Genomic DNA, 25032 nt, shown 5'->3' with positions numbered 1-25032 from the left:
ACTATTTCCGCTGACTGCGTGCGCTTGTAATCCAACATGGCTGCGTCCAGTAGTAGAGCCGTGAGGACTATTTTCTCAAAATGTGCCAAATGCAGCTGGAGCTTGTTTATTTCTACGCCAAACATGAACCGACAGGTAAAAGCGCTTCTCCTATTTCATATGGATTTTTAGAAATACATTTGTTTTGGCTTAACGTTTGCTGTAGATAGCGGTGAAGCTTGCAGATGACAGGTCGCATACCAAAGCGCATACTTCAGTACTAGATAGTGTGCTAGAATAGTGCGAAACCTCTCTGCATTCTGGCGTCCTCTTTAGTGCTGTAATATACGGTTTGGGACGCAGCCCATATTTGCCCTTGTGCTATTTCTGGGTAACAAGATAAAGCTGATTTCAATGAAGTTTTACAAAAAGGCTTTTGAATGTTACCATGTTGTCCGTGAGTACTTAACTAACCCCTAAAATGCCAACCCCACGTGATAAAAAAATATAAATAAATAAAATAAAATAAAATAAACGTACTATGGTTCTTACACCTCTACTCTGCGCACGTTGCTTCTCTAGAACTATATAAATCCTATTATTATATTATATTTTATATATAAATAAATCCTGTATGGTAGCACTACTTGTATTGTTCTCCGCTTGATATATCACTTTGCTTGTATTTCCTCATTTGTAAGTTGCTTTGGATAAAAGCATCTGCTAAATGAATGAATGAATGAATAACTGTAAACATATAAATAATGCATGCAAGTACTTCAAATAGAGCTTATATTTTATCTAGTTTACTAAAGTTCATTGTGTAGGATGTGTGTTGGGGACCCTGAGTGCTGCAATAGAAGTGTTCTCCGTTTTGCCAGGAGATCATGAGTTTGAATCCCAAAGAAGAGTGGAGATTTGAAAAATAACATCTATCATGTACACATCCAGTGTAACAGGACTTTCATGGCAAATGTCAATGTGTGCATCCTGGTAAAATACTGTTTAAAGGCTGCAAATCTGACTGATAAAATCCGAACGTTATTGGTAAAAGTGTTTTGTTTATTCTGCAGTGTGTTCGGTAACGCGAAACATAGCCGCATGGATTTATCTTGATGAATGATAGCATGGTAGTAAATACTTTACTGATGTTTTACAGCAATTGTTTAACACTCGTTTTGTCTCTGTAGCTGATCAGTAGGCAGATCTGTGTGTCCTCAGCCGCATGGAGGAAGAACCTGGCAGCGGCTGGGCCTGAAAAGTTCTCCGAGGAGTACATTAAGAAACAAATAGACGAGTTCAATATCGGCAAACGGCACTTGGCCAACATGATGGGAGAAGACCCTGAGACATTCACGCAGGAGGACATCGATGTAAGACGCACATTATTGCTATAGATTATATTGTCTATGTGTTCTGAGCACTTTGCTTTGCACTCGTTGAGCAGGAAGTTTAACACCAGATGGATACACTACAAATCTGATGCTTGTTATATCTAGACCTCACACTGGACCAAAAACGTAAGTGACATTTATGCATACAGTGCTGTGAAATAGTATTTTCCCCCATCCTGATGACTTCTGTGTTTGTGCATGTCTCATACTAAGTTGATTTCAGAAATTAAAACAAAATCTAAGATAAAACAAAGGCAACCCGAGTAAACACAAAATACAGTTTTTAAATGATGGTTATTTATACAAGCAAAAAAGTTATCCAATAACAACAGGGCCTGTGTGAAAATGTATTTGCCCCATAGTTACTAATTCCCCAAATCTATGAAACTGTATTCATAATGGGGTTCAGCTGGAGTAGACGCAACCAGGCCTGATTACTGCAAACCCTGTTCAATCAAATCAACACTTAAATAGAACTTTTTCAACAACATGAACTTGGTTAAAAGGTCTTACCCAGTAACACACTGCCAAATGTGAAAGAAATTCCAGAATTGATGAGGAAGAAGGTCACAAAAGACTCAAGGACAACATCAAAGGAACTGCAGGCCTCTCTTGCATCAATAAAGGTCACTGTTCATGACTCCACTATCAGAAAGACACTGGGCAAAAATGGCATCCGTGGAAGAGTGGCGAGGTGAAAACCACTGCTAACCCAGAAGAACATTATAGAGGACCTATTATGACCCCTTTTACAAGCTGTAATACAAGTCTCGGGTATCCCCAGAATGTGTCAGTGACGTTTCAGCTCAAAATACCCCATGGACCATTTATTATACCATGCTGTAAATGCCCCTGTTTGGGTGGAGGCAAAAACACACTGTTTTCATGTGTCTCTTTAAATGCAAAAGAGCTGCTGCTCCCCGCCCCCTTTCCAGAAGAGGGATGTGCCTTACAGCTCGTGCTTCAGATACTACGGCAACAACAAATCAGGAGAACCAGTATGACTGGCACTGTAAATACCAGTGTTCAGCCCTATATGTACAAATTATACAGACAGTGAGTGTTTTTGGGTTAAAAATAAAAATTACGACATTGCTCTGGTCTCTGTGAATACAATCAGAGACAATAGTAACTTTAGCCATGGATTTTGGTAACCGGCACATTCGGAAAGGCGATTTGCAAACTTTCACAAAATATAAAGCGCAGTCTTCTGGATATGAAGCTGGATCAAGAACAGTTGGTATTGATCCATGTTTGAGAATCAACTTTTCAGCAAATCCTGCTTTGTATTGACCCTCGTTCAGAAAGCTGACTGGTGTAAAATGATTATAAAAAATACGAATTTAGCTATTTTTTGTGGCACATTTCCTTCAAAAATAAAACTTCAGTGGCTCTGATGCCAGGAGTACATGAAGACTCTTATGTTAATTCTTACAACCAACAACGGAACACTTACAGAGCTTACGAAGCTGAGACATTCTTCTGATCACTGTAGCTGCTCCAGTGCAGGAAGTTGAAACTCGGACACAACTGAATTATGCAGCAAGACAATCAGTGCGTTTACACGGACAACAATAATCCAATATTAACCCGATTAAAACGATACTCTGATTAAGAAACTACCATGTAATCAGCCATTTTTTATTACCTTAATCCGACTAAAGTCATACTCGAAGTAAACACAAATGGAATTAAGATGTGTGGAGTATTTCCTGTTTTACTCGCATTATCGACGTGCGTTACAGACATGTACACACCTTAATCACACTATTAACGCCGTGTAGGAGTTTTCACCGCATTTTGCGACAGGACACGTACGCACACGGCAGTGTTTAACCATTTGACGGCAAACGAGAGAGCACGGCTGTGTCAAAAAACGCGTATTTATCTACTATATAGTAAGCGAGATACATATATTTCAGCTACTATATAGACGGTAAGTATGCGGTTTCAGACACAGCCCACGGCTTCAAGCAGTCGCCTATTTGCACGTATAGCATGACAAATTATTAACTGCACTTGAAGTTTTCATGAAATTAAAAATGAGAACTGTATACGGTACCATAACGAAGACAAACTGTGTGTTGATACGTGAAATTCTGGAGGGACGTCGGACGGCGTGGCGCGGTGACGTAATGACGTGTGCCGTTAATCGATCTATGTTCTATAAGATGTAAAACAGGAACATGAAAGGAATATTCCTAAAGCGACTCATGTAATCAGCACCTTAATCACAATATTGTCTTATTCAGAATAAAGGCAATAATTAGATGACTGCTGTCCACGTAAACGTCGTCATTGATCCAAAGCATAGGAGTAAGTCCACCTCTGAATAATAGGTGTTGGATAACTTTTTTTTTTTTTTTTTGCTTCAATAAAAATAAACTAAAACTGTATTGTGTGTTAGCTTAGGTTGCCTTTGTTTTATGCCGTATTTCGTTTGAAGATCTAAAACTATTTCGCATGAGATGTACACAAAAACAGAAGAAATCAGGCTGATCCACAGCACACCTGACTCTGTATCTGTAATCTGCACAATTCACTTCAAAATGTGGCGTAAGACAGTGCGTCAGTGAGCAAAGAGCATAACTGGGTTTATTTTGGTAACTCATGTTGGGGTAATGATTATGTAGATGTAGACTTTGAAGAAAAACAAAACAAGGTCTGTAGGATCAGGTTTTAAAGAATGGGTTAAAGTTAGGTCTTTTGTGTCTCATTGAGTTGCTCTCATATGAAATGATGGTTAGAATGGAAGCTTAGCTTTATGAAAGAGTTGATTTTAAAAAGTGCATCAGAAGCGACTTTGCTATGAGTTGGCCATGACTTTGTAAAAACACTACTTGTATTATATATTGTGCTAATTTATTTAAGGAATAAAACATAATGGGATGTACGATGTGGCTGTTACCATTCTGAAGTTGATTACAAAGTCTTATACCAAAGCAATGTGATAACAGTTATAATGAATCTTTTTGCCATCACTAGTAGATGGGGGAAGAATTATGTTTTCGGGTTGTCCGTCCATGCGATCATCTGAGATTATCGTTAGTGCGATATCTCAAGAACGATTGGTTGAACGTTTATAGGATTTATGTGGAATTATCGTTGTAACTAGTAGATGAACTGATTAGATTTTGGAATTGTTCCAATCAGGGTCAATGTCACAGCAAGGTCAAATGTCAGAGTTTTTCTTACTGTTTTGAGGTCATTTAAGGGTATTTGATGCATACAAATTAGTAACCAGAAGGACTAGACTTGTTGGTGTCTTGGCAATGGACTCATCCCTCGTTGGTGCCGTTCTTCTTGTTTGTTTATTAATGATCAATACGTCATACTTTTGTTCCATTTATAGTTACATTAAATGTGGTGGAACATCTGTGAAGAAAAGTTAGTTCCACTTATCACTTACATTATAAAAGATATAAACAGTGGTTCCTTCACAAGACAGAAAAAAAAAAAAAATGCATCTTGGTGCAGAGAAGCATAGAAACCACAAAATGCAGCATTTTCTGTCTTCATGACTTTTCCATGGGGAGAAAATGTAAAGCGCATGTGTCAAACTGAAGGCTCACAGGCCAGACACAACCCACTGAAATGTTTCATTCAGCCCACAAGCAGTACTACTGCTACTAAAAGTAATACTGAAATGGCCTGTAGTATCTACTACTGCACATTAGCCAGAAGTCATAGTAGCAAATACTTGTGTATATATAGTATATACTTGTATACAGTGGCAAGAAAAAGGTATGTGAACCTTTTGGAATTTCATGGTTTTCTGAATAAATTTGTCCTAAAATGTGATCTGATCTTCATCCTTGTCAAGGGTATTGACAAATATAATGTATCTAAAATAATAATAACACAAAAAATTCTGATCCCTCATGTCTTCGTTGAGAACAACCAAAAAAACCTCATAGTGCTTGTGGGAAAAGTATGTGAACCCTTCAGTTAATGACCTCAAAAAAGCTAATTGGACTCTTGTTAAGAAAATGAGTTTGGAGGGGTGGACTACAGCTACTCTGACTGATAAAAACCCCTCAAACTTTTGGAGTTTGCTCTTCACAAGAAGCACACACTTATGTGAGCTATGCCTCGCCAAAAAGGGCTTTCAGAAGATCTACGATCAAGAATTGTTGATATACATAAAGCTGGAAAGGGTTACAAAGTGATTTCAAAGACTTTAGAAATTCACCAGTCTATAGTTAGGCGAACATTCTACAAATGGAGACACTTTGGGACTGTTGCTACTCTACCAAGAAGTGGGCGCCCAGTCAAAATGACACCAAGAGCACAACGAAGACTCACCAATGAGGTAAAGAAACAACCCCGAACGACAGCCGAAGATTTGAAGGCATCATTGGAACTGGCTAACATCTCTGTTCACGAGTCTACAATACGCAAAACATTGAACAAGCAGGGTATCTACGGCAGGACACCACGAAGGAAGCCACTGCTTACTAAAAAGAACATTGCTGCACGCCTGAAGTTTGCAAAAGAGCACGTTGACACTCCACAGCGGTATTTGCAAAATGTTTTGTGGACTGATGGAACTAAGATTGAACTATTTGGATAAACCACACAGCACTACATCTGGCGTAGAAAGGGCATGGCGTATCATCATGAAAACATCATCCCAACCGTAAAGTATGGTGGAGGAAACATCATGATTTGGGCCTGCTTTGCTGCATCAGGGCCTGGCCAGCTTGCAATCATTGAGGGGAAGATGAATTCCCAAGTATATGTACAGCTACAGGAAGTGCCTGGTTGAGGTTATTGCTGCCAAGGTGGGGTCAACCAGTTATTAATTCTAAGGGTTCACTTACTTTTTCCACTGCCATTTTGAATGTTGAATGAGTGTGTTCAATAAAGACCTGAGGGATCAGAATTTATTTTGCGTTATTATTTTAGACACATTATATTTGTCAATACCATTGACTTAGATGAAGATCAGATCACATTGTATGACAAATTTATGCAGAAAACCATGAAGTTCCAAAAGGTTCACATACTTTTTCTTGTCACTGTGTACTCGTTTAAAGGTAAGAAGTGCTACTTTGTATGCTGCTGATTCTGTGCGCAGCCATGTTGACAAGAGGCAGGAAATATGTGATCTGTTTGCGTCTTTTAGAGATGTACATAAAATGCTCGATATTTTGAAAATCTACATTCCTACAATGTCCAGTTGTGTCTTCAGTACTTTTGAACGGGTTCAAATGTCCGAAGCTAATTGTAACCTTTTGTCACATTCAGAACTGTGATTTAGTTAAAAGCCGGAGCTAGTTGCCTTTCGAGTGCATCTGTTGAAGGCGAATCCAACTCTCTCTACATAAAACGAGGCTTTTTGGCTGTTTCTTTCTGTTATTTGGAGCGGTTCCCATTGTAGGCCATTTTGTGTACTTCGCTAGACCTGTTCATTAAAACAAACTTTGAAACATGTTTCTGTTCAGGCAGAGAACGATAAAAGTGGTGCTGTGTCCTGAAGGGTGATTACGGGAAGATGAGCAGAGCTAAATAAAATTATACGGTAGTGTTGAACAATCTCAAAATATATCATTAATATAAACGGACACCGGAAATTAACCAAACCGTTGCAATAGTCATATCCTGGATAAGTTTGAGCTCTTTGTAACTGTATGCTCAATAAATAATCAAATACTTTTATCTGTTTTGCTAGGCATGATTATAACCAAAAAAAAAAGAACGTCAGCAGCCATGGGGACTCGGTTTAGTGCCATCATACGTAATGTGTTCTGTCTGTGGAAACTTCTGGAATAAAAAGCTCTACAGCTCCAGTGAATAGCCAAATTATTATCGTGCTTGTTTAAATAATATTCCTAATATTAATGTTAGATTATGTTTAAAAAGTGTGCTGAGGGGGTTTGCGGAATTTATTTCACAGTTGAAAGGATCTCTTGCTGCAAAATGTTTAAGAACCCCTGGCCTTGAGAATGTAACTCGAAGGTAGTGACATTGTTTTTGAAATTTCCATAATATTGTGCATGTTGAATATGTAAGGAATAACGCATGATGGAGCGCACTGACACCCAGGATGCTTTACAGAAATGTTGAAGGTTAATCTTCCAACATCAACAACTAAAATATATATATATATATATATATATATATATTTCTTTCCTTTATATATAATATATATCTTTTCTTTGTTTGACTTTTACATAAACGGTGGTTATCAGGCTTGGCTGGAGTTTCATTTGGGATCTGGGTCCAATTCTGCCATAATGCCTAAAGCTTTGCTTTTGGGAAGAAGCCAGTCGAAGCCTCTCCAGTGGTCACGGGAAGACAGTGATGTTCAAAGATACTTTAATGCCTCTCTCTTGTCCTTTCTCTGAACTGTAATTGATTCATCACACCAAATGTGCCCAATTTGCATTTATTCCCAATCCTCCACCATCGTTAATGAATTGAGTCCTCAGTGCCAGCGTGGCTAAGAGGCAGTGACACCCACCAAGCCTCTGCCAGACGAGCGGGGAATGGCTTGGACTGCCGGGCAGCGAGGCGGGGCACTGAACAGGTTGCCAGCTCTGCTGTGAGTGCAGCAGAGGTGTGGGACAGCTGTGCCAGCAGGAAGTAATTCACCTTCTCTTCGCCTGCCTTCCCTTCACTGTCATGCACAGACACGGTCTTGCACGGTATCTTCGGTCTCGCTCGGTGTTTCCGAACCCGTCAGGTGGAGTGGAAGACTTCAGAATGTGTTGCCAAGACTGGTGACAACTTCGATAAAAGCAGCACTGATGGTTATGGGTTCCAGCATGCAGAGCTGCACTGTTGAACTTTTCATTTCATCGGCACACTCGCGCCAGCTCGTTTACATCCATTAAGCGATAACTGAGCTGCGCAACTGCTCCTGTCGTGAAAGCAGATGTGGCAGTGAGCCAGTGCTAAGATTTTGAAATCCCGGCAACATTCTGTTTTAGATTTTACTCTTGTTTTTGATTTTGCAAGTTTTCACATCATTACTCACTACAATGGCGTATCCTTACTCTGTGTAGCAAGAAGGGATTGGCTTGACTTTTCAAGTGCTTGCAAATGGCAAAGGGGAAATTAACACCAACCATCCATCCTCTACCACTTACTCCTTTTCAGGGTCACCTGGAGCCTATCCCAGGGATCATCGGGCATAAGGCAGGGAACACCCTGGACAGGTTGCCAGTCCATCGCAGGGCACGATCACATACACACTCGCACACCCATTCATACACTACGGACACTTTAGACACGCCAATCAGCCTACCATGCATGTCTTTGGACTGGGGGAGGAAACCGGAGTACCCTGAGGAAACCCCCGCAGCACTGGGAGAACATGCAAACTCCACACACACAGGGCCACGGTGGGACTCGAACCCCCGACCCTGGAGGTGTGAGGCGAACGTGCTAACCACTAAGCCACCATGTGCCCCAGAAATTAACACTTTTTTGCAAAATGTCTTTAGCAAGACATCTTTAGCAAAATGTCTAATTAGTTTATATAATAATTATTTTCAGATAGCCTTTAAGAATGCCTTTGACAAAAGTAGACCGTATTGGAATCATTCTCATGGATGGATCGGGAAGCTGTCGCAAGGTTGTGATGGACTTTAACAGGAAACATGGCAAGCACATCACACACACGACGCTCTTGCGAAACTTATTAACAAATTCAAAAAGACTGGAAGTGTCGTGGACCAACCGAGAAGTGGACGTCCATGAACATCCACTGACGAAGGCACAACCGATGTGGTGCTGGCAAACATAGCCCCCTATGTATGGAGACTTTTGGGACACCCTGTCTAAAAAGAAAGCCATTAAATCCATTTTACATCAAGTTCAGTACCACTACGTCTTTGCAGAAATTAGCTGTAATTTACATTTATATAAAATGGGTTCAATTGGCATTGCGATTAGGATTTGGGGTCTACAAAGACATCACAGATGACGGTCAATAATTTCTGGAGCCTCTGGACGTGTAAACAGTCACAAATGCTGAGTGAAGTACAGTACGGTGCAGAGTTATGCAGTGCAAAACTAATATGTGTGCTCAAGACTTGATATCCGGACACACTTCTAATGCTATGGCTCCACTTGCCTTCCGGATCTGCCTGATTCATCCTGATACTTTTTTTCTGCTTGGAGTTTCTGCGCTCACGCTCCTGGAGATGGTCTCGTATGGATACTCTCCCTAAAGATTGTCGAAAAACAGTTTGTGGCATATGTACCTAAGAACTGCTGCTGTAATCATGAAGACTATGATACTCATAATGTATATTATATCAACACACACTGCAGAAGAGTAATGATTCCTTATCCCATTATCTGGAGTCACTCCAGGATGAGTTCCTTTTTGAGTCCGATTCTACTCAAGGTTTCAGGGGGTTCTACCTTGCCACTGTCGGTTCTGGAACCCTTCATTAGGGTTCTAAAATCTACATCTGGATTTTTGTAAAACTGCTTTCTGACAATGTAGATATAAAATTTAATTGACTTCAGATTTGGCGTTCCATTTAGAGCGTAGATTGTCTAAAAGGACAGTATTTATTACAAAACGTTTGCACTCTTTGGAACAGGAACCTACTTAGTTAAAAAAATAAATAAATAAATAAATAAATAAATAAATAAATAATCCTAACCATTGGCAGTTGTCATTGCTTCCTGTATTCCTCACATGCTTTTTGTCTTGTATGTTGGCCCTAGCCTTAAAGGAATATCCTGTGTATATTCATATGTATAAATGGAAAGACTGCAAAACCTGACAAAGTTCTAAAAAGTGAAGTTTAAGTGGGGGTGTGGAGTCGCAGTTAAGCGTCGCCGCAACATCGGACAACAAAGTTTGGCCACCTTGTATGAAGTTTTGGCAGCAGTGCTTTTGCAGAACAGCGTGATGAGGCTACACCTCCCTCGGGGAGTTGCACCATATTGCATTTCAAGGTATTAACAGGTGCTGCCTTCATCTGTCACTGCATTCTGCATCCGTCCCCTTCTCTCATCCTCCCTCTGTCTTCTCTCTTGCTCTTGTTTCTTTGCTTGCACTCTCTTCACCACACTCTCTCTAATTCTCCAATTTTGACAGTGTGATGCATGACTGCGTGTCCTTTTCCACTGCATCTGCTGTCATCGCACTTCATCTCGCTCTCTTTCACCTTTTTTTTTTTGTTTGTTTTCCTTTTTTTTTCTTCTTCTTCATCTCGCTCGCAAATGGCTGCATTTTTTTTTTTTGCCATCTGAAGGGTAAAGATGTTAGCACTGCCCCGGTGCTGATAATTGATCACACGTTATATTACGACGTTCAGCTACGGTGTATGCGGTTACCGTGGATGATCCGCAACGGCATCGGTACCACAATCCATAAGCGTGTACACAAGTATAATGTTCCAGCTGTCCAGAACTCAGTGCTGTCCAATTAAACAAATGCATGTAGACACGTACTGTTCTGATGTATAGTATCGTGTTTATGTTGTAAAGATGACAAAAACTTAGTAGCAGTCATCCTGATCGAAACGTTTAATAGGTTATCATTGTGACATCCTGGTGTCTCCTACTGGGTGTATGCACATGGAGTAGTGAGAGATTGAATTAATAATGTTTAGTAATATGATATAGTAATTAATACTAAAAATGTTATACTAATACTTCACATTTTGTTTTGTATTTTCGACCCTGCAGCGGTGCATAGCGTATCTCTTCCCCTCTGGCCTGTTTCAGAAGGGAGCTCGACCTATAATGAAGGTATGATTGAACCCTATTTAAGGCTAGATAGAGTTCATACATTTTATAGTGTCTTGGTGTTAGTAATAACACACATACGCCACACGTGTAATTTCACATTTGTATATTTGTGTTTCAGCACCCAGATCTGATATTCCCAAAGCAGGCAGGTATGTAAATGAGGCTTTGTTTGTTGGTTTTTGCGATAACCGTGCGTTAACACAACACTTTAATTATAAATTGTGTAAAATTGTGTGTTTTTGTGCAGCGGTGCAGTGGGGCGAGGACGGCCGCCCTTTCCACTATCTCTTCTACACTGGCAAGCAGTCCTACTACTCCCTCATGCATGTAAGTGCAGTCACTCTCTCTGTCTTCCTGTATCTCTTTGCCTTTCTCTTTATAGTATGTCTCTCTTGGACTTCCTGCTTTTGTCTGTCTGTCTCTCTGACTCTGTCTGTCTGCCTGTCAGTTTTAAAAAATTAGAACCGCTTTTACAAACCCGAAGCAGAGGAGCCAACGTCGGTGGTTTAGCTGTAGCATTTATTATTTGTAATCTTTTGATACAGGAGATGCCTGAAGACACTTTTCTGGTGTGAAAGATAGGCATCTGCTTCTAGTAGAGGTTCATTTCGGTTCACACCGAAATTTATGTAAAAACAGCTAATGTTCTGCGTGTACTATTTTTAAAAGGTCCATATAAAACGTAAATTATTTCAAAACACCAGTAGTGACTTTTTCTTCAGGAATTCTTCAGACGTATCTACCAGTATACTGCCCGAACGTTGACTCGCACTGGATCAACGTGGAGCATAAAGAGTACAATAAAGTGAATAATCAACTTCTTTTGGTCTGTGAACTCATTTTAAGGGTAAAAAAAATCCTCACAGCCCCCACATTGTGGTCGTACACTGCAAAATATACCATGAATATTACATTTTGTAGTGTTTCTAACCAGAAACCATGACCATCACACTCCCACAAATAATAAAAAAAGCGCTTATTTTTATTTTAAATATCTGCTCTGAGAACTGACGGTGTCCGGTATAAAGGCTTTGATTAACATGACAGCACGTTGGACGTGACACCGCGGAGGTCTGGTGTAAAACGGGCTTAAGAGGAGCTCGAACCTGAATGAAGGCTGATGAAATTTTAATAATAATAATTATCTGACCATTTTAATTATTCTGAAATATTCCCTGCATATTCAAGTTTAAGGGCATATAACTACATTGTAAATAAAGGTTAGTCAATATGTCTTGCGACCCCGTTCACATCTCCAGCGACCCCAAGTTGGGTCGTGACCCCATGGCTGAGAATCTCTGTTAATATTTTTTTAAATAATTGTCCGCCTTTGCTCTCCGTGCCCCTGTCTGTCTCTTTCCGTTTTCACTTTCTCTCCACCCTTCACTGTCACTTTTACACACTGCCTTTCTTTCTCTCTCTCTGTTTTGGGTTTGTCTTTTGACTCCGAGTAATCTATTCAAGGTGTGTTGTTTAAACAGGTGAACATGTTTAAATAGGCTTTGTCTAAAAGAAGCGCAATCAGGGACATATATACAATATAAATTTTTCCTTCTTGTCAGTATTCAGTTTATTTTTGTAGACATTAGATCGAAGTATCCTCAGGTATTTTTTTATTATTATTTTTTAAATGCAACACTACAGTTTTGCTGGAGATTTGTTAGCAAACCTAAATATCGTGTATCGTAGACATGTCTTTGAGGATCGTGAAATGATGTTTAAGTCACATCGGCTGCCGCTAGACTAAGGAGTGTGTAGAGGAGTAGACCTAGAGAGAGAGCGAGAGAGATATGGAGAAAGAGGAGTGTGGTTAAAAGAGAAGCTGGGTTTGTTCACTGTAACGCTTTTTTTCTGTCTCGCCTCCCCAAATCGCATTTACAGCAGGGAGCAGCACACACTTCACTAGGCATGCCTGGGCTTTGTGCTATTTCAGACGTGTGTGTGTGTGTGTGTGTGTGTGTGTGATAGAGGTACAGCTGTGCATTGAGGATTTGGGAAATGAACCCCAGAGACATCACTGCACTGTAACCAGCTCTTTGTCACCTCAGCTAATTCCTTTTCAAAGTTTCTTTTTTTTTTTTATTACTTTTTTTTTCTTATATAGTGTTTCTCCTGCTCTTTATCCTTTCTCCTCTACCGTTTATCTCCGGACTCGACCTTGGGCTAAGACGTGACGCCATAGTAGTGCAGATCCGTGCGCGAGTGTTGATTAATGTGGCATTGTCCTTGACTTGCCCGAGCCCCCGAGCCGCTCCCCTTTTGCCCGGCAGTAGCCGAGACCCCTGCTGTTCATTTAAATAGGTATGTCAAATCAGAAAATAACGTACAGCTCCCCAGCCGGCAGAGAGCAATATTTTACCGGGACAAGAAGGAAAGGGAAAGAACCCAGACGCACATATACACGCACGCAAACGCAGCATACACATTGGAAGACATTTTTTTAAAAATCTTTGTAATGCTGAATCTGTACGCTACTAAAGAGAGAGCCTTTTTTTTGGGGCGGAATAAACAAAGTGTACTGAAATTGTGATGTAGTACACATGAAAGCTGTACCTTTTATACAGAGTTAATCTGTAACCTTGATCAATCACAAAGAAAAAGATGTTCACTCGTAACACCGAGTACATTTGCATGTACACACAATAATCATATCTGTGCGCACACACACAAAAACATCATATTATGGCAATAATTGAAACTTAATCCGATTCATTAGGAAACTCGGGGTCTACATGAGGCAGACAGTAATCTAATTTCTTTTGAAATACATGACGTATGCAAAATGGAGTTCAACTGTTACTCTGCACCAACAAAACCCCTGTCTGTTTACATCTTTCTTATTTTATTTTTGTTACCGCACTAATTATTGCTAGATTATTGGGTCCATCAGTCCGTACAGAATTTTGCGGGGTTTGTTCGCGATCGTTGCAGCCAAAAATGCTCGATTTTGCTGCGGCTTTTTAAAAAAAAAAAATAAATAAAAAAATAAAAATATTTCCATGCAACTCTCAGTGGTTTTTGTGCTTTATTTTGTGGAAAACTACTTGAATTGGCGAAGTTTGCAATGGCACTAAATTGTTTTGCATGAGAGCTTTTATCTGTACTCGTGTTCGACACGTGCGAATCGAAGAGGGCTTTGGCTGAATGCGCGTTGTGATGACGTCACATGACGTGTCTGCAGACGCTCCTCCGGATATTTCAGCGTTCGTTTGACTTTGTGTCGATTTCTGCGATCGCGAAATCCTTGAAATCTGAAAACAGCTTTCTTCTAAAGATGTGACGTATTAGTATTGTGCTGTTTACATGACCAATTAAGTAGCCTGCCAAAAATCTGCTAATGATCATATTCGTGTGCATGGAAATGTATTCAGTATTTCAGAATATTATTTATTCAGTATCCAAATGATTCTCGTACGACTTGAACTTGCACAACAATAACCTGGAAAAAGTACAGATGTTGTCGTAATATTATAATTCTCTCGTATTCCATGCTCTTATTTATGCACATAAGATGCATACAGATATTATTTTCTTGCAGTTACCCCCCCCCCCCCCCCCCCCCCCCAAAAAAAAGAAAAAGCTGCTTAAGACTCCACCTTGTAGACTTTGTCATGCTTTACAATGCTCCTCTGATTTATTGAATTTGAAAAGCTCGCAGCTCATAGCAAATCAGGTGCGTTATCTTACCCACAAACCCCCACCCTCAGCAAAGTGGCCTTGATTCTGTATAACTCTCTTTTTTTCCTTTGCTTGGTCGAAATTCTCCGACTCCTTTTTATGGCCATCTTACAAAATGTGTAATGTGCATTCCACTCATCTTACCCTGTTTCTCTCTCTCTCTCTTTCTCGCTCTGCCCATTTCTTTTCTATTACTCCTCTCTCTTTTTTTGCACTGAAAATTGGTTTTTGCCCGATGTTTGCTTTTTTTTTTTTTTTTTTTCTCCTCTTTTTTTTTTTTTTGGCGAGCGCCGGTGGATTAGACGCACTCTATCAGGATGGAATTAAACAAACAGCTGCGGAATAATTGCGGGGGGAAATGAATTCTCGCGTGGCCGAGGGGAAAGGGCCGACGTGAGCTGCATGCGCGTGTGCGCGCATACACGCACACACACGCACCCTGCCCCGCTTCGCTTCATCGCCATGACGCCTGACGGGCACTCCAGGCTCGTGGGCGCGATGCCAATTTAGACAAGAATGCCCGAGGACGCCATCCGGCTCTGCATGGCAGCTCCTCCTGCCGAGAGGAGGGAAGGAGTGGGTGTGTGTGTGTGTGTGTGTGTGGATGAGAGAGAAAGGGGTTACGGCCCAAGTGCTCCCCAATTCAATTTCCCCCCACACACAATTAAATCCAGCCAGAGCTGAAGAGACAGAGATGGGATCTGCCTTCATAATGGAGATCCCTGTATGTGTGTGTTTGTTTGTATGTGAGTTTCTGTTAAAAAAAAAAAAAAAAAAAAAAGAGGAGAGGAGGGATTTTAAAATCCATGTTTTTTTTCATTTCAAGGAATTCCCGAATACATTTTTTTTTTGTTGTTTATTCATACTTGCTAAAGGGTCCATTTCCACTTGAACTATTTAAAACGGGTGCGTTTTTCCCCCAGCTGCGTCTCACTTGAATGTCTTTTGACCTTATTGCGAAACTGCCATATTAAACTTTTTTTTTTTTTTTTAAATCCAGTTTGTTTAGTCCTTTGCCTGTTCTTATGCTTTGAAATCCTTATTGATTCCAGGATATGTTTGGGAAAGTGTTGGCGATAGAAAAATATCAAGACAAGTTGAGAAGCAAAGGACTTTTTACTCAAGACACCAAACAGATGTAAGTACCGCACTCATACATTTCTAATGACATGTAGAGTTTGGGGGGGAAAAAAATAGTAACACTTCAGCACTGGTAAGGACCCAGTACGCACCGGGACACTGATGACCAAATTTCTGGCGACGTGACTCCATACTCGCGTCGTAAAACGTCACCAGACATTTAAATATACCTAAAAATATTTAAGTTTTATACGCCCTATAAATTTGTTAGCTTAATCACATGTTCCTCTCCTAGTACGTCAAGCAGGGTCGTAGACTAGCTAGTAGATTCATTCATTTCTTTATTTTCATTCATTAAACACTTCAAAGTCGTCAGACTCAACTATATAGAACGTAATATACTAACGTAAGTAATCATTTGAGAGCTACAACGACGATGATGAGCTACGTACATATGTAGGCGAAAGTTGAGCTGAGAGGCTTCAGAAAACATGACGTCATTTCCAGTAAAGGAATATAGTGAGCATTGATGCGCCTTGGTTTTCGCGGTGCATTGTGGTATTCCAGGAAGGATTTTGTGATTTGAGATAGGCCGACTCCCTGATCATTTTCCAACCTCTGCACTAGTACGTATATGCGTGGTGGTCTTGGACGAACCACCGGATGTCAGTAAGGCTGAATTCTGGTCATTCTAATGAATTGCTTTGCAAAAACTCAACTTGACTCTATACAAAATTCTGTAGACCACTGGTTCTCAAACCTTTTTGGGCAAATGACGCTGAATGGAAATTTTCTACAAATCTAAATGCAATATTAAAAAAAAAATTTACACCAGATTTATAATATAGGATTACTATAACATTTGAACATTTATGATGATGTTCAAATAAGATAAATCTTAAGTTCATCTTCAGGTTTAAAAGCGACATCCACTAGGACTGTCACACTAATTATGCTATTTTAAGATACCGACTATCGTTTTTGCTGACCCCCATACTTCCCATTGTGTTTACATGCGTGTTTGTTTTAGATAAGAATGAACGTCACCAACAGTTTAGCCGTTCACGCTGCTTCTGTCCTCTCGTCCGCTCTAGGGCTGTCAAATAAGAAATTTGAACTTTTTGTCGAATTTGAGTTAAAAATGCATAACTGTGTGCATTCGACTTTAAGATGTGTCGCAAGCACCAGCACCGATTCTTAATTAAAACGGACTGTTGAAAATAAATGATACGCAAGATGTTAACAACGCACTAACGATGTTTTCGCAGAAGAAAAATCCAGAAAGAATAGTTCTTCAGAAATGTCAGGATCGAGCCGCTTAAGCTGCGTGAGCTGAAGCTGAACAGTGAATGAACAGCGGTAAACTGAAGCGCTTTACTAGCGGGTTAATTATCTCCCCCAAACGCATCATATACACACATGAGATTGATCAGACGTTTACACAGCATAACCTTAACGTTACAACCTGCTTCTGCACAAAAGGACGTGAAATGTTTTTTGCCCTTTTTGTTAACAGAGCCCGAGAGTCCATTTCATTTATTGTTTCGGTTGTGTGGTTTCATTTTAATTGTTTCGTTTATTTTATTTTATTTTTTTGTCTTAAGAATTAAAAAATCATTGCTCATCGAAAGGGTGTAGCTGCATTATTATGTTATTATAATGTCATTATATGTGTGGCGTAAAATGGTCTTAAAATGACAATGATAATAATAATAATAACGTTTCACAATTATTTCTGGGACAATATATCCTACAACTGTTTTCCTGACAGGTCTAACATCCACTGTAGATTTTTCGGCTACGGGAGAGGTTTTTAAAATTTGTTTGACAGGATGGTGAAAAAGACTAAAGCAGCATGTACACTCTTCATTTAAATGTGGCTTGTTCGAACATGTCCCCCAGTATCATTTCAAAACATAAGCACACCAAATCCCTCTTCATAGATAGAGTGATGCTTCTTACATTAATATGTGAAATAAAAGGGGAGGAGATGAGTGTGAGGTTTCTCTCATGACCTCACTGGGAAATCAAGTGACCCCACTTGGAGTTGCAACCCCTAGTTTGGGAACCTCTGATGTACACTCCTGGGGAAAAAACAAAATATGGGCCAAGCCCAAAATGGCAAACTATTAAGCATGTAATAGTCTTAACAACAAATCATTGGTCAGGAAGTTAGCAAGTATGGGATTCGCTTTTCTCTTGGATTTCTTTAACTGTTTCAGCCTTGTGGGTAAACTTTTAACGGCGTTTAAATAATTAATTTTGTTTGTTTTTGTACACCGACATGCTAGTTTGCTGTGTTAATTTCACATCGAATATTTTAATAATTGTCATGATTTTCCCTTTGCATACAAGACGACTATATAAGTGAATTCCCCTGTTTCTAGTTTTTCCCTAAACAATTCAATGCAGCAAAAGTAAAAAAAAAAAAAGGTCTCAGGAGTGCACTTGTTTAATTCTTTCTAATTTCCTGACCAATGATTTTGTCGTTAAGACCATTAAAAGCTATTAAATATTTTGCCGTCTTGGACTTTTTTTTAATTTATTTTTTTACCCATTTTAAATTTTTGCCCCGGAGTGTAGTACTGTATGTTTTATTATCCTTCTAACGTTGTCTTGGGTTTCTACCGACAGAGATCACATAAGATCGATAAGGAGTGCAATGTAAGAAAGTGTTAAACATCTGTAGGCTCTGAACAAAAGGCGGGTTCAAGATGTAGTTTTCATGGTCATATTTAGTATTTTTTTATATGATATTTATGACATGTTAAATTAAACATGGACAGTCAGTGTGTTTTGAGGCTTTCGATATCGCCAGAAGTCTTAAACCTCATCATGCTAGAACTTTACTTCTTCTGGTTGAGATATGTGCAAAAACAAAGACAATGACTAAAGTGACGTCTGTTTTTAGATCTATAGGAAAGATAGTTTAAAGGTTTGGAAATTGAAACGCATATGAAATGACTGTGATGCTTATACATTAGTGTGGTATGTAAGGGAAAAAAAAAAAAAAAAGAGTAAGTGTTCTTCAGGTGACGGAGAATGCCAGTACAGGGATCAGACTTGGCGAGAACAGTCCATCCATAGCTACACAAAGATGACTGTTGTAGTAGTGTTGAAGTAAATCATCTACATGCTACCAAGATGTGATAGTTCATTGGGGCACTGGTCCTACAGAGATGTAGGAAAAGGTGCTATATTTAGATTTGTTTTTATGTTATTTGCGCTTTATGTGAGTGTTTTACATTAATATTAACATTTACGTTAAATGTCTGTGTGCGCGTGTGTGTTCCCAGCTCTCTGAGCGGAAGTCGGTGGCTATTGAAGGAGGAGCTGCAGCAGTTACTGGTAGAGAATATCTCTGATCATGATGTAAGTGACAAACATCCACCATCACGTCTTATAAGCACTTGCATAGCCGGCACACTTCCTATTAATAACACAAGAGGGCGCTGTTTGAAAACGTCACATCAAGTCTGGTTGAATGTATTTTTCTTTGCCTGTGTGTGTGTGTGTGTGTGTGTGTGTGTAGTATGCTCGGTTCCTACAGCTGATGGAGAGGCTCTTGTCCATGCCCTACTGCTCTATGGAGGAAGAGTTTGTGCAGCGTTTCCGCCGAAAATTGGAGGTTCAGTCCAGCAAGCAAGAGATTTCCGAGATACAACACGACGAGGAAGGAGTGGCCTTCAGTCAGGCTGATGGTACACACGCGTGCACAAACACACAAACTGTTCTTGTTTTCATTGCCAGGACTGTGCATGAAATCATCATTATAGCCATTAAGTTCTACTCCCATTTGGGTTCTAAAAAAAAGTGCAGGTGTTAAAAATAAATAAATAAATAAATACAATTCTCCAAGACTCCTACATGCCAATGATCTCGGCTCTCTCACTGCTCTTTCACTCTGCAACAGGAAGGAGAAAATCATCCAAGGCCAGCGTCACACTCAGGGATCGGGGCTCTGGACGTATCACAATCAATGGCAGCAACTACATGCAGTATTTCCCCATTCTGCAGGACAGGTGTGTGCACGTGTGTGTGTGTGTGTGTGTGTGTGTGTGTGTGTGCTAAGATTGGGCTCTGGTGTAGACGGGTAGCACAATTTTAATAATGTGAGCTGGAGATACAGTGTGGTGAAAAAGTATTAGCCCCCATCCTAATTTCTTCTGTGTTTGTGTAGATCTCGTACTAAATGGTTTCAGAAATTAAAACAAAATCTAAGATAAAACAAAGGCAACCCGAGTAAACACACAATAGTTTTGTTTTGTTTTTCTTATGATAACGTTATTTATTGAAGCAAAAAAGTTATCCAATACCAACTGGGCTTGTGTGAAAATGTATTTGCCCCCATAGTTACTAATTCCCCGAATCTATGAAACTGCATTCGTAATGGGGTTCAGCTGGAGTAGACGCAACCAGGCCTGATTACTGCAAACCCTGTTCCTTTAAATCAACATTTCAAATAAAACTTGTTCAACAGCATGAGGTTGGTTAAAAGGTCTTACCCAGTAACACACAATTGAAAGAAATTCCAGAAATGATGAGGAAGAAGGTGATCCAGCAAGTCACAAAAGACTCAAGGACAACATCAAAGGAACTGCAGGTCTCTCGTGCATCAATAAAGGTCACTGTTCATGACTCCACTATCAGAAAGACACTGGGGGAAAATGGCATCAAAGGAAGAGTGGCGAGGTGAAAACCACTGCTAACCCAGAAGAACATTAAGGCTTGTCTGAATTTTGCCAAAACACACCTTCAAACCTTTTGGGAGAATGTTCTGTGGATTGATGAGTCGAAAGTGGAACTGTGACATTGACTTTGTTTACTTTCTACATGTGCGTTTGTTATGATTTCTGTCCTGTCCTGTCTCTGCCCCTGTATGGTCACTGGTTGTTCCCGTACGTGTCATCATTAGTCTCAGCTCTTTTGTGTTCACCCTTAATTATGTTTGTCATATAAACCCCTCGTGTCTCGTTGTTTGACGCGAAGTATTGCATGAGTCTTCCATGTACCAAGCATTTGTTCATAGTTTCAGGTCTCATAGTTTTAATCCTGTTCTCGACCTCGTTGTTTGATTCTAGTTTAGCCTCGTTTGTGCCTGTTTGCTGATCGCCTGATCTTTCGCTTGTTTGTGACCACACTATTGTCTCACGTTTTGGATTTGTCTGCCTGTCTTCAATAAAGCCCTTATCTGCACTTGCATCCATCCTAAACCCTCATTACATGACAGTTAGCAACCGCCTTTTTCAATACACGTAAAAGCTTTTTTTTTTAAAAAAAATCACGAGTGGAGTTTTACTGGTGTATTTTATGTCGTAGAATAAAACCTGGAAATATTTTGAGCTTGTGTTCACCACAGACGTTATTTCAGGCTTTTAACCGAAATCCCATTCAAAAAACCCATTGACTTTGGGATGATGGACCCAGAAAGGGCTAAAATGCTAACTTGTTTACGGGTTTTGGCGTTACAAAATGATGCGCCGCTCTATGGTGATCGGCTGTAAGTTTAGGAAGCGCTTGATTTGATCTGCAGCGGAGTTTTCTATGAGCGGAGGACGAACTTTAAACGTCAATATCGCAGTCGATCGTGTACATGTAATCGTGGGCGGTCGAAATCGAGATCGATATTCGATTAATTGTGCGGCCCTACTCCGTACCAGAAAATCCTAAAGGAGAATGTCCTGTCTTCCGTCCATAAGTTGAAACTAAAGCGCAAGTGTATTATGCAGCAAGACCGTGATCTAAAGCATAGGAGTAAGTCCACCTCTGAATGGCCCAAAATTAAAGTTTTGGAGTGGCCTAGTCAAAGTCCTGACTTGAACCAATTGAGATGCCATGGCAGGACCTTAAACCGGGAGTACATGCTCGAAAACCATCCAGTGTGGCTGAATTACAACAGTTCTGCAAAGAAGAGTGGGCCAGAATTCCACCACGTCGCTATATAAGACTGATCTCCAGTTATCGGAAGCGTTTGGTTGGAGTTATTGCTGCTAAAGGTGATGCGTGTTGGATAACTTTTTTTTTTTTGCTTCATTGAAAAAAAAAAAGAAACTTTGTGTGTTTACTCTGGTTGTATTTCATTTGAAGATCTAGAATTATTTAGTACGAGACACAAAAATGAGAAATCAGGATGGTGCGTACTGAAAAAGAACATACTTTTTCACAGCACTGTAGATGTGGTGGCTCATTGGTTAAAGGCTGATCAGAAGGTCGGGGGTTCTAGTCGCAGCACTCGCTACAGTTATAGCTTTTACTATGCAACACATATAAAACCATAGCAGACACCTTGTACTGGATAGCAAGTGTAAAATGGTTGTGGCATAAAAGGAATAAAACATTATGATATACGTGCCGTTACTGGAAAATCATTCTTCAGGGTAGTAACACATGACGCCACTCTGTGGCCCGTTGTGTTTTATCCTCATGTTATTCTTCTACCAGTATTTTTATGCAGAAGCGTGGCATTGTATTTTGCGATTAAAAGGTTAAGGAGTTGTCCTGATATGAAACATTTAATGTGCGTATTCTAGTCTGTTCAAGCCTTTATGCTCTTTTAGAATGCTAAAGCCAGAGCCTCTCAAAGAATATGTTCGTACGCAGCAGTTTTCTCCCCACTATGCTATTGTATTTTTCCTTCTTTTTGTAAGTCTTGGAGGAAGGTTAATTACACAGCTGAGTGAGTAGTGGGCCTGCTCTTATCACAACCCATTCAAGAGGATGAGTGACGTTTTCTTGGTCTCGGAAGTGTGAGACACGTTGCTCTGCCTTCAGACTGGTCGACTCACGAGCACTTGGTGTATGCATGCATGCAGTCGTGGATGATATCAGTGACGTCTAGAGTGTTAATATACTTTAATGCAAGAATCATCGAGGAGGTTCTCAGGTCCAGTCGTGGGGACCTCTCCCCCTCCTACCCCCCCCCCAAGTCTTCACTTCTCCCACCATACCAGAAAACTTCAAACTTCAAACAGTGTGGATCCTCAGAAGTGGAGTTGAGAACCATTGATTCAATACAAACCAAAAGCAAATGGAGAGATCGCTGATAACAAAGCGTCCATGACCTGGAGCACTGCCTCCTCTAGATCACCTACTGCAACTCTGAGTGTTGCAAGTCTGTTCTACTCTGAATGAAAGACGGGAAATGGGGTGAGATATCTCACTCCTTTATCAGAGAACCAGGGTTACACACACAACCTTAGAAGCTCTTCCGAATGTTTTCTATCTCAGTATGTGAATGATATGGGTGACTGCAAAGTGAAATGGGGAAATAAATGTAATCAAATCAAATACCTTTTTGGCAGTAGAACAAATGTCATTTAATACCCACAGTGCAGTGAACTCGAAGGCCATCAGGGGTGCGGGTGTAACCGAATACGAATACGTTATTCGGATTTGACAAACAACGTAAATATAAAAGCGCAATATAAAAGCATTCGCCCTGTTGTTAGGAGATTGCAAGCTCAATGCAAGTTTGGTTCTCGTTCCCAAAATATAAAGTGGGATTATAAAAAAAATCCTCTTGCAGAATTCATATGCAGGATGCATGTAGTGCTGGCATTTCTACCTCCGTGGGTTTTCCAGTGGGAGACATAGTGGTAGGGTTCAAAATTCCGGTTTTAATCCAAATACTGATACAGATCTGAATATTTAGAGCACTAAACAGACACAGATACAGGCATTGCTTTACACCCTTAAGTCCTGTATGCTAAGCCTGCTTTCCTCATTAGCCATTGGGGCCAGATTGGCTTTCCTTTCTGAGGAACACATACAAACACAAATATCTGTTTGTTCCTATAAGCTTTCATTTTGTGTTCGCAAATGTCAAAAACCAAACATAGATAATGTAGTCTCTGCTCTTCGTTGTTCTTCTTTTTCTAGAGAGACGGTTTTGCATGCAATGGACAGAAATGAATTTATATTATTTGTGCCTCTTAGAGAACAGCTGATGTTCCCGTTACACTTTGTGGACATGTTGGAAAGGTTTGATGTGGAGGCCAGCGTGGAGGGTGGTGGTCACTCGTCCAAGGCCGGCGCTCTGAGGCTGGCCATCTCACGAGCACTGCTCAGCTTTGTTTCTAATGGAGATGTGGAGAACATGAGGCAAGGTGAGTGTGAGACACACATACTGCTAATTTCTCTCATTACAGGCTCCACTTCAGAGACATGCACATGTGATGGTTTTTTGATCATAAGCTTCAGGATCTTTAAAACATGATTTGCTTTTGGTTTGTGTGTTAATTCACTTCCGTGTGCAGGTCAGTCAAATGTCTGTTGTTTATAGGTTTCATTGTTTATTGACAACATATAAGACTCTCTAGCAAGGGCTATATATATTTTTTAAATATAATGTTTATTGTGAGTTTTCTACCAACTGTCCCTAACAAGTGTTCGAATTTATCAGACCTCTGATGCACAAACCTGTCTTAAAGTATGATCTTTTATGACCGCAACCAAGACAGATTTTAAGGAGAAGCTAACATGACTCTCCATGCCACTCTATAGTGGCACAAATGCGTCCCAGTATAGTTGGTGTGAAATTTTACAAGTTAACATGGAAAACCTACCAGCCAGGGATGATTCAGCTCCAACCTGCCCTCTAGTGGTTATAGCGTTTAATTCAATAGAAGCACAAAAGACACTTGCACAGCCGCTTTCTCTCACTTTCACCTTTTTTGTCCTGTTACACAATTACAGATAAACAGTCTCTCTCTCTCTCTCTCTCCTCATAGAAACTCTTCTGCAGTTACAGACAGAATCTTTCTTGTGATTACACATTTAGTCAATCCTTGTCCTGTATATTTAGAGGCCAATAAATATATATATATATATATATATATATATATATATATATATATATATATATATATATATATATATATTTTAAAAACTTCCTAACCAACAAACAAACACTTTTAATATTTTTAAAATCTGTTGCTTTCAGCTGGTCTGCTGACATCTGACCCCAGAGTCAAAGAGAGGAAGAAGCCTGGCCAGGCTGGAGCACGCAAGAAATTCACCTGGAAAAAGCGCTAACCGGTAGCAGGCACTGTGGATCCAACATTAACATCTAACATCCCAAACCCCCCATAGAATTAAAATCCAGTGGATGCATCTCATGCAGTTTGCATTGTTTGTATAAAGGAATCATGTATATTGCAATAAAATAAAGGTTTTCATCTAA

General features: G+C 40.0%; 1 protein-coding gene across 1 annotated transcript; it reads left to right on the top strand.

Moving 5' to 3' along the window:
• On the top strand, nt 1-25032 carry mrps9 (mitochondrial ribosomal protein S9). The gene is made up of 11 exons (XM_053637687.1): nt 1-135; nt 1170-1352; nt 11031-11093; nt 11212-11242; nt 11341-11420; nt 15824-15909; nt 19148-19223; nt 19384-19552; nt 19765-19873; nt 23787-23956; nt 24793-25032. The coding sequence occupies exons 1-11, from the start codon at nt 37-39 to the stop codon at nt 24882-24884; spliced, it is 1158 nt and encodes a 385-aa protein (XP_053493662.1). The 5' UTR covers nt 1-36; the 3' UTR covers nt 24885-25032.

Source organism: Ictalurus furcatus, chromosome 12 (genome assembly GCF_023375685.1).
Source record: "Ictalurus furcatus strain D&B chromosome 12, Billie_1.0, whole genome shotgun sequence".
In the NCBI taxonomy this organism is placed as follows: domain Eukaryota; kingdom Metazoa; phylum Chordata; class Actinopteri; order Siluriformes; family Ictaluridae; genus Ictalurus; species Ictalurus furcatus.
This window is presented reverse-complemented; position numbering and strand designations above follow the sequence as displayed.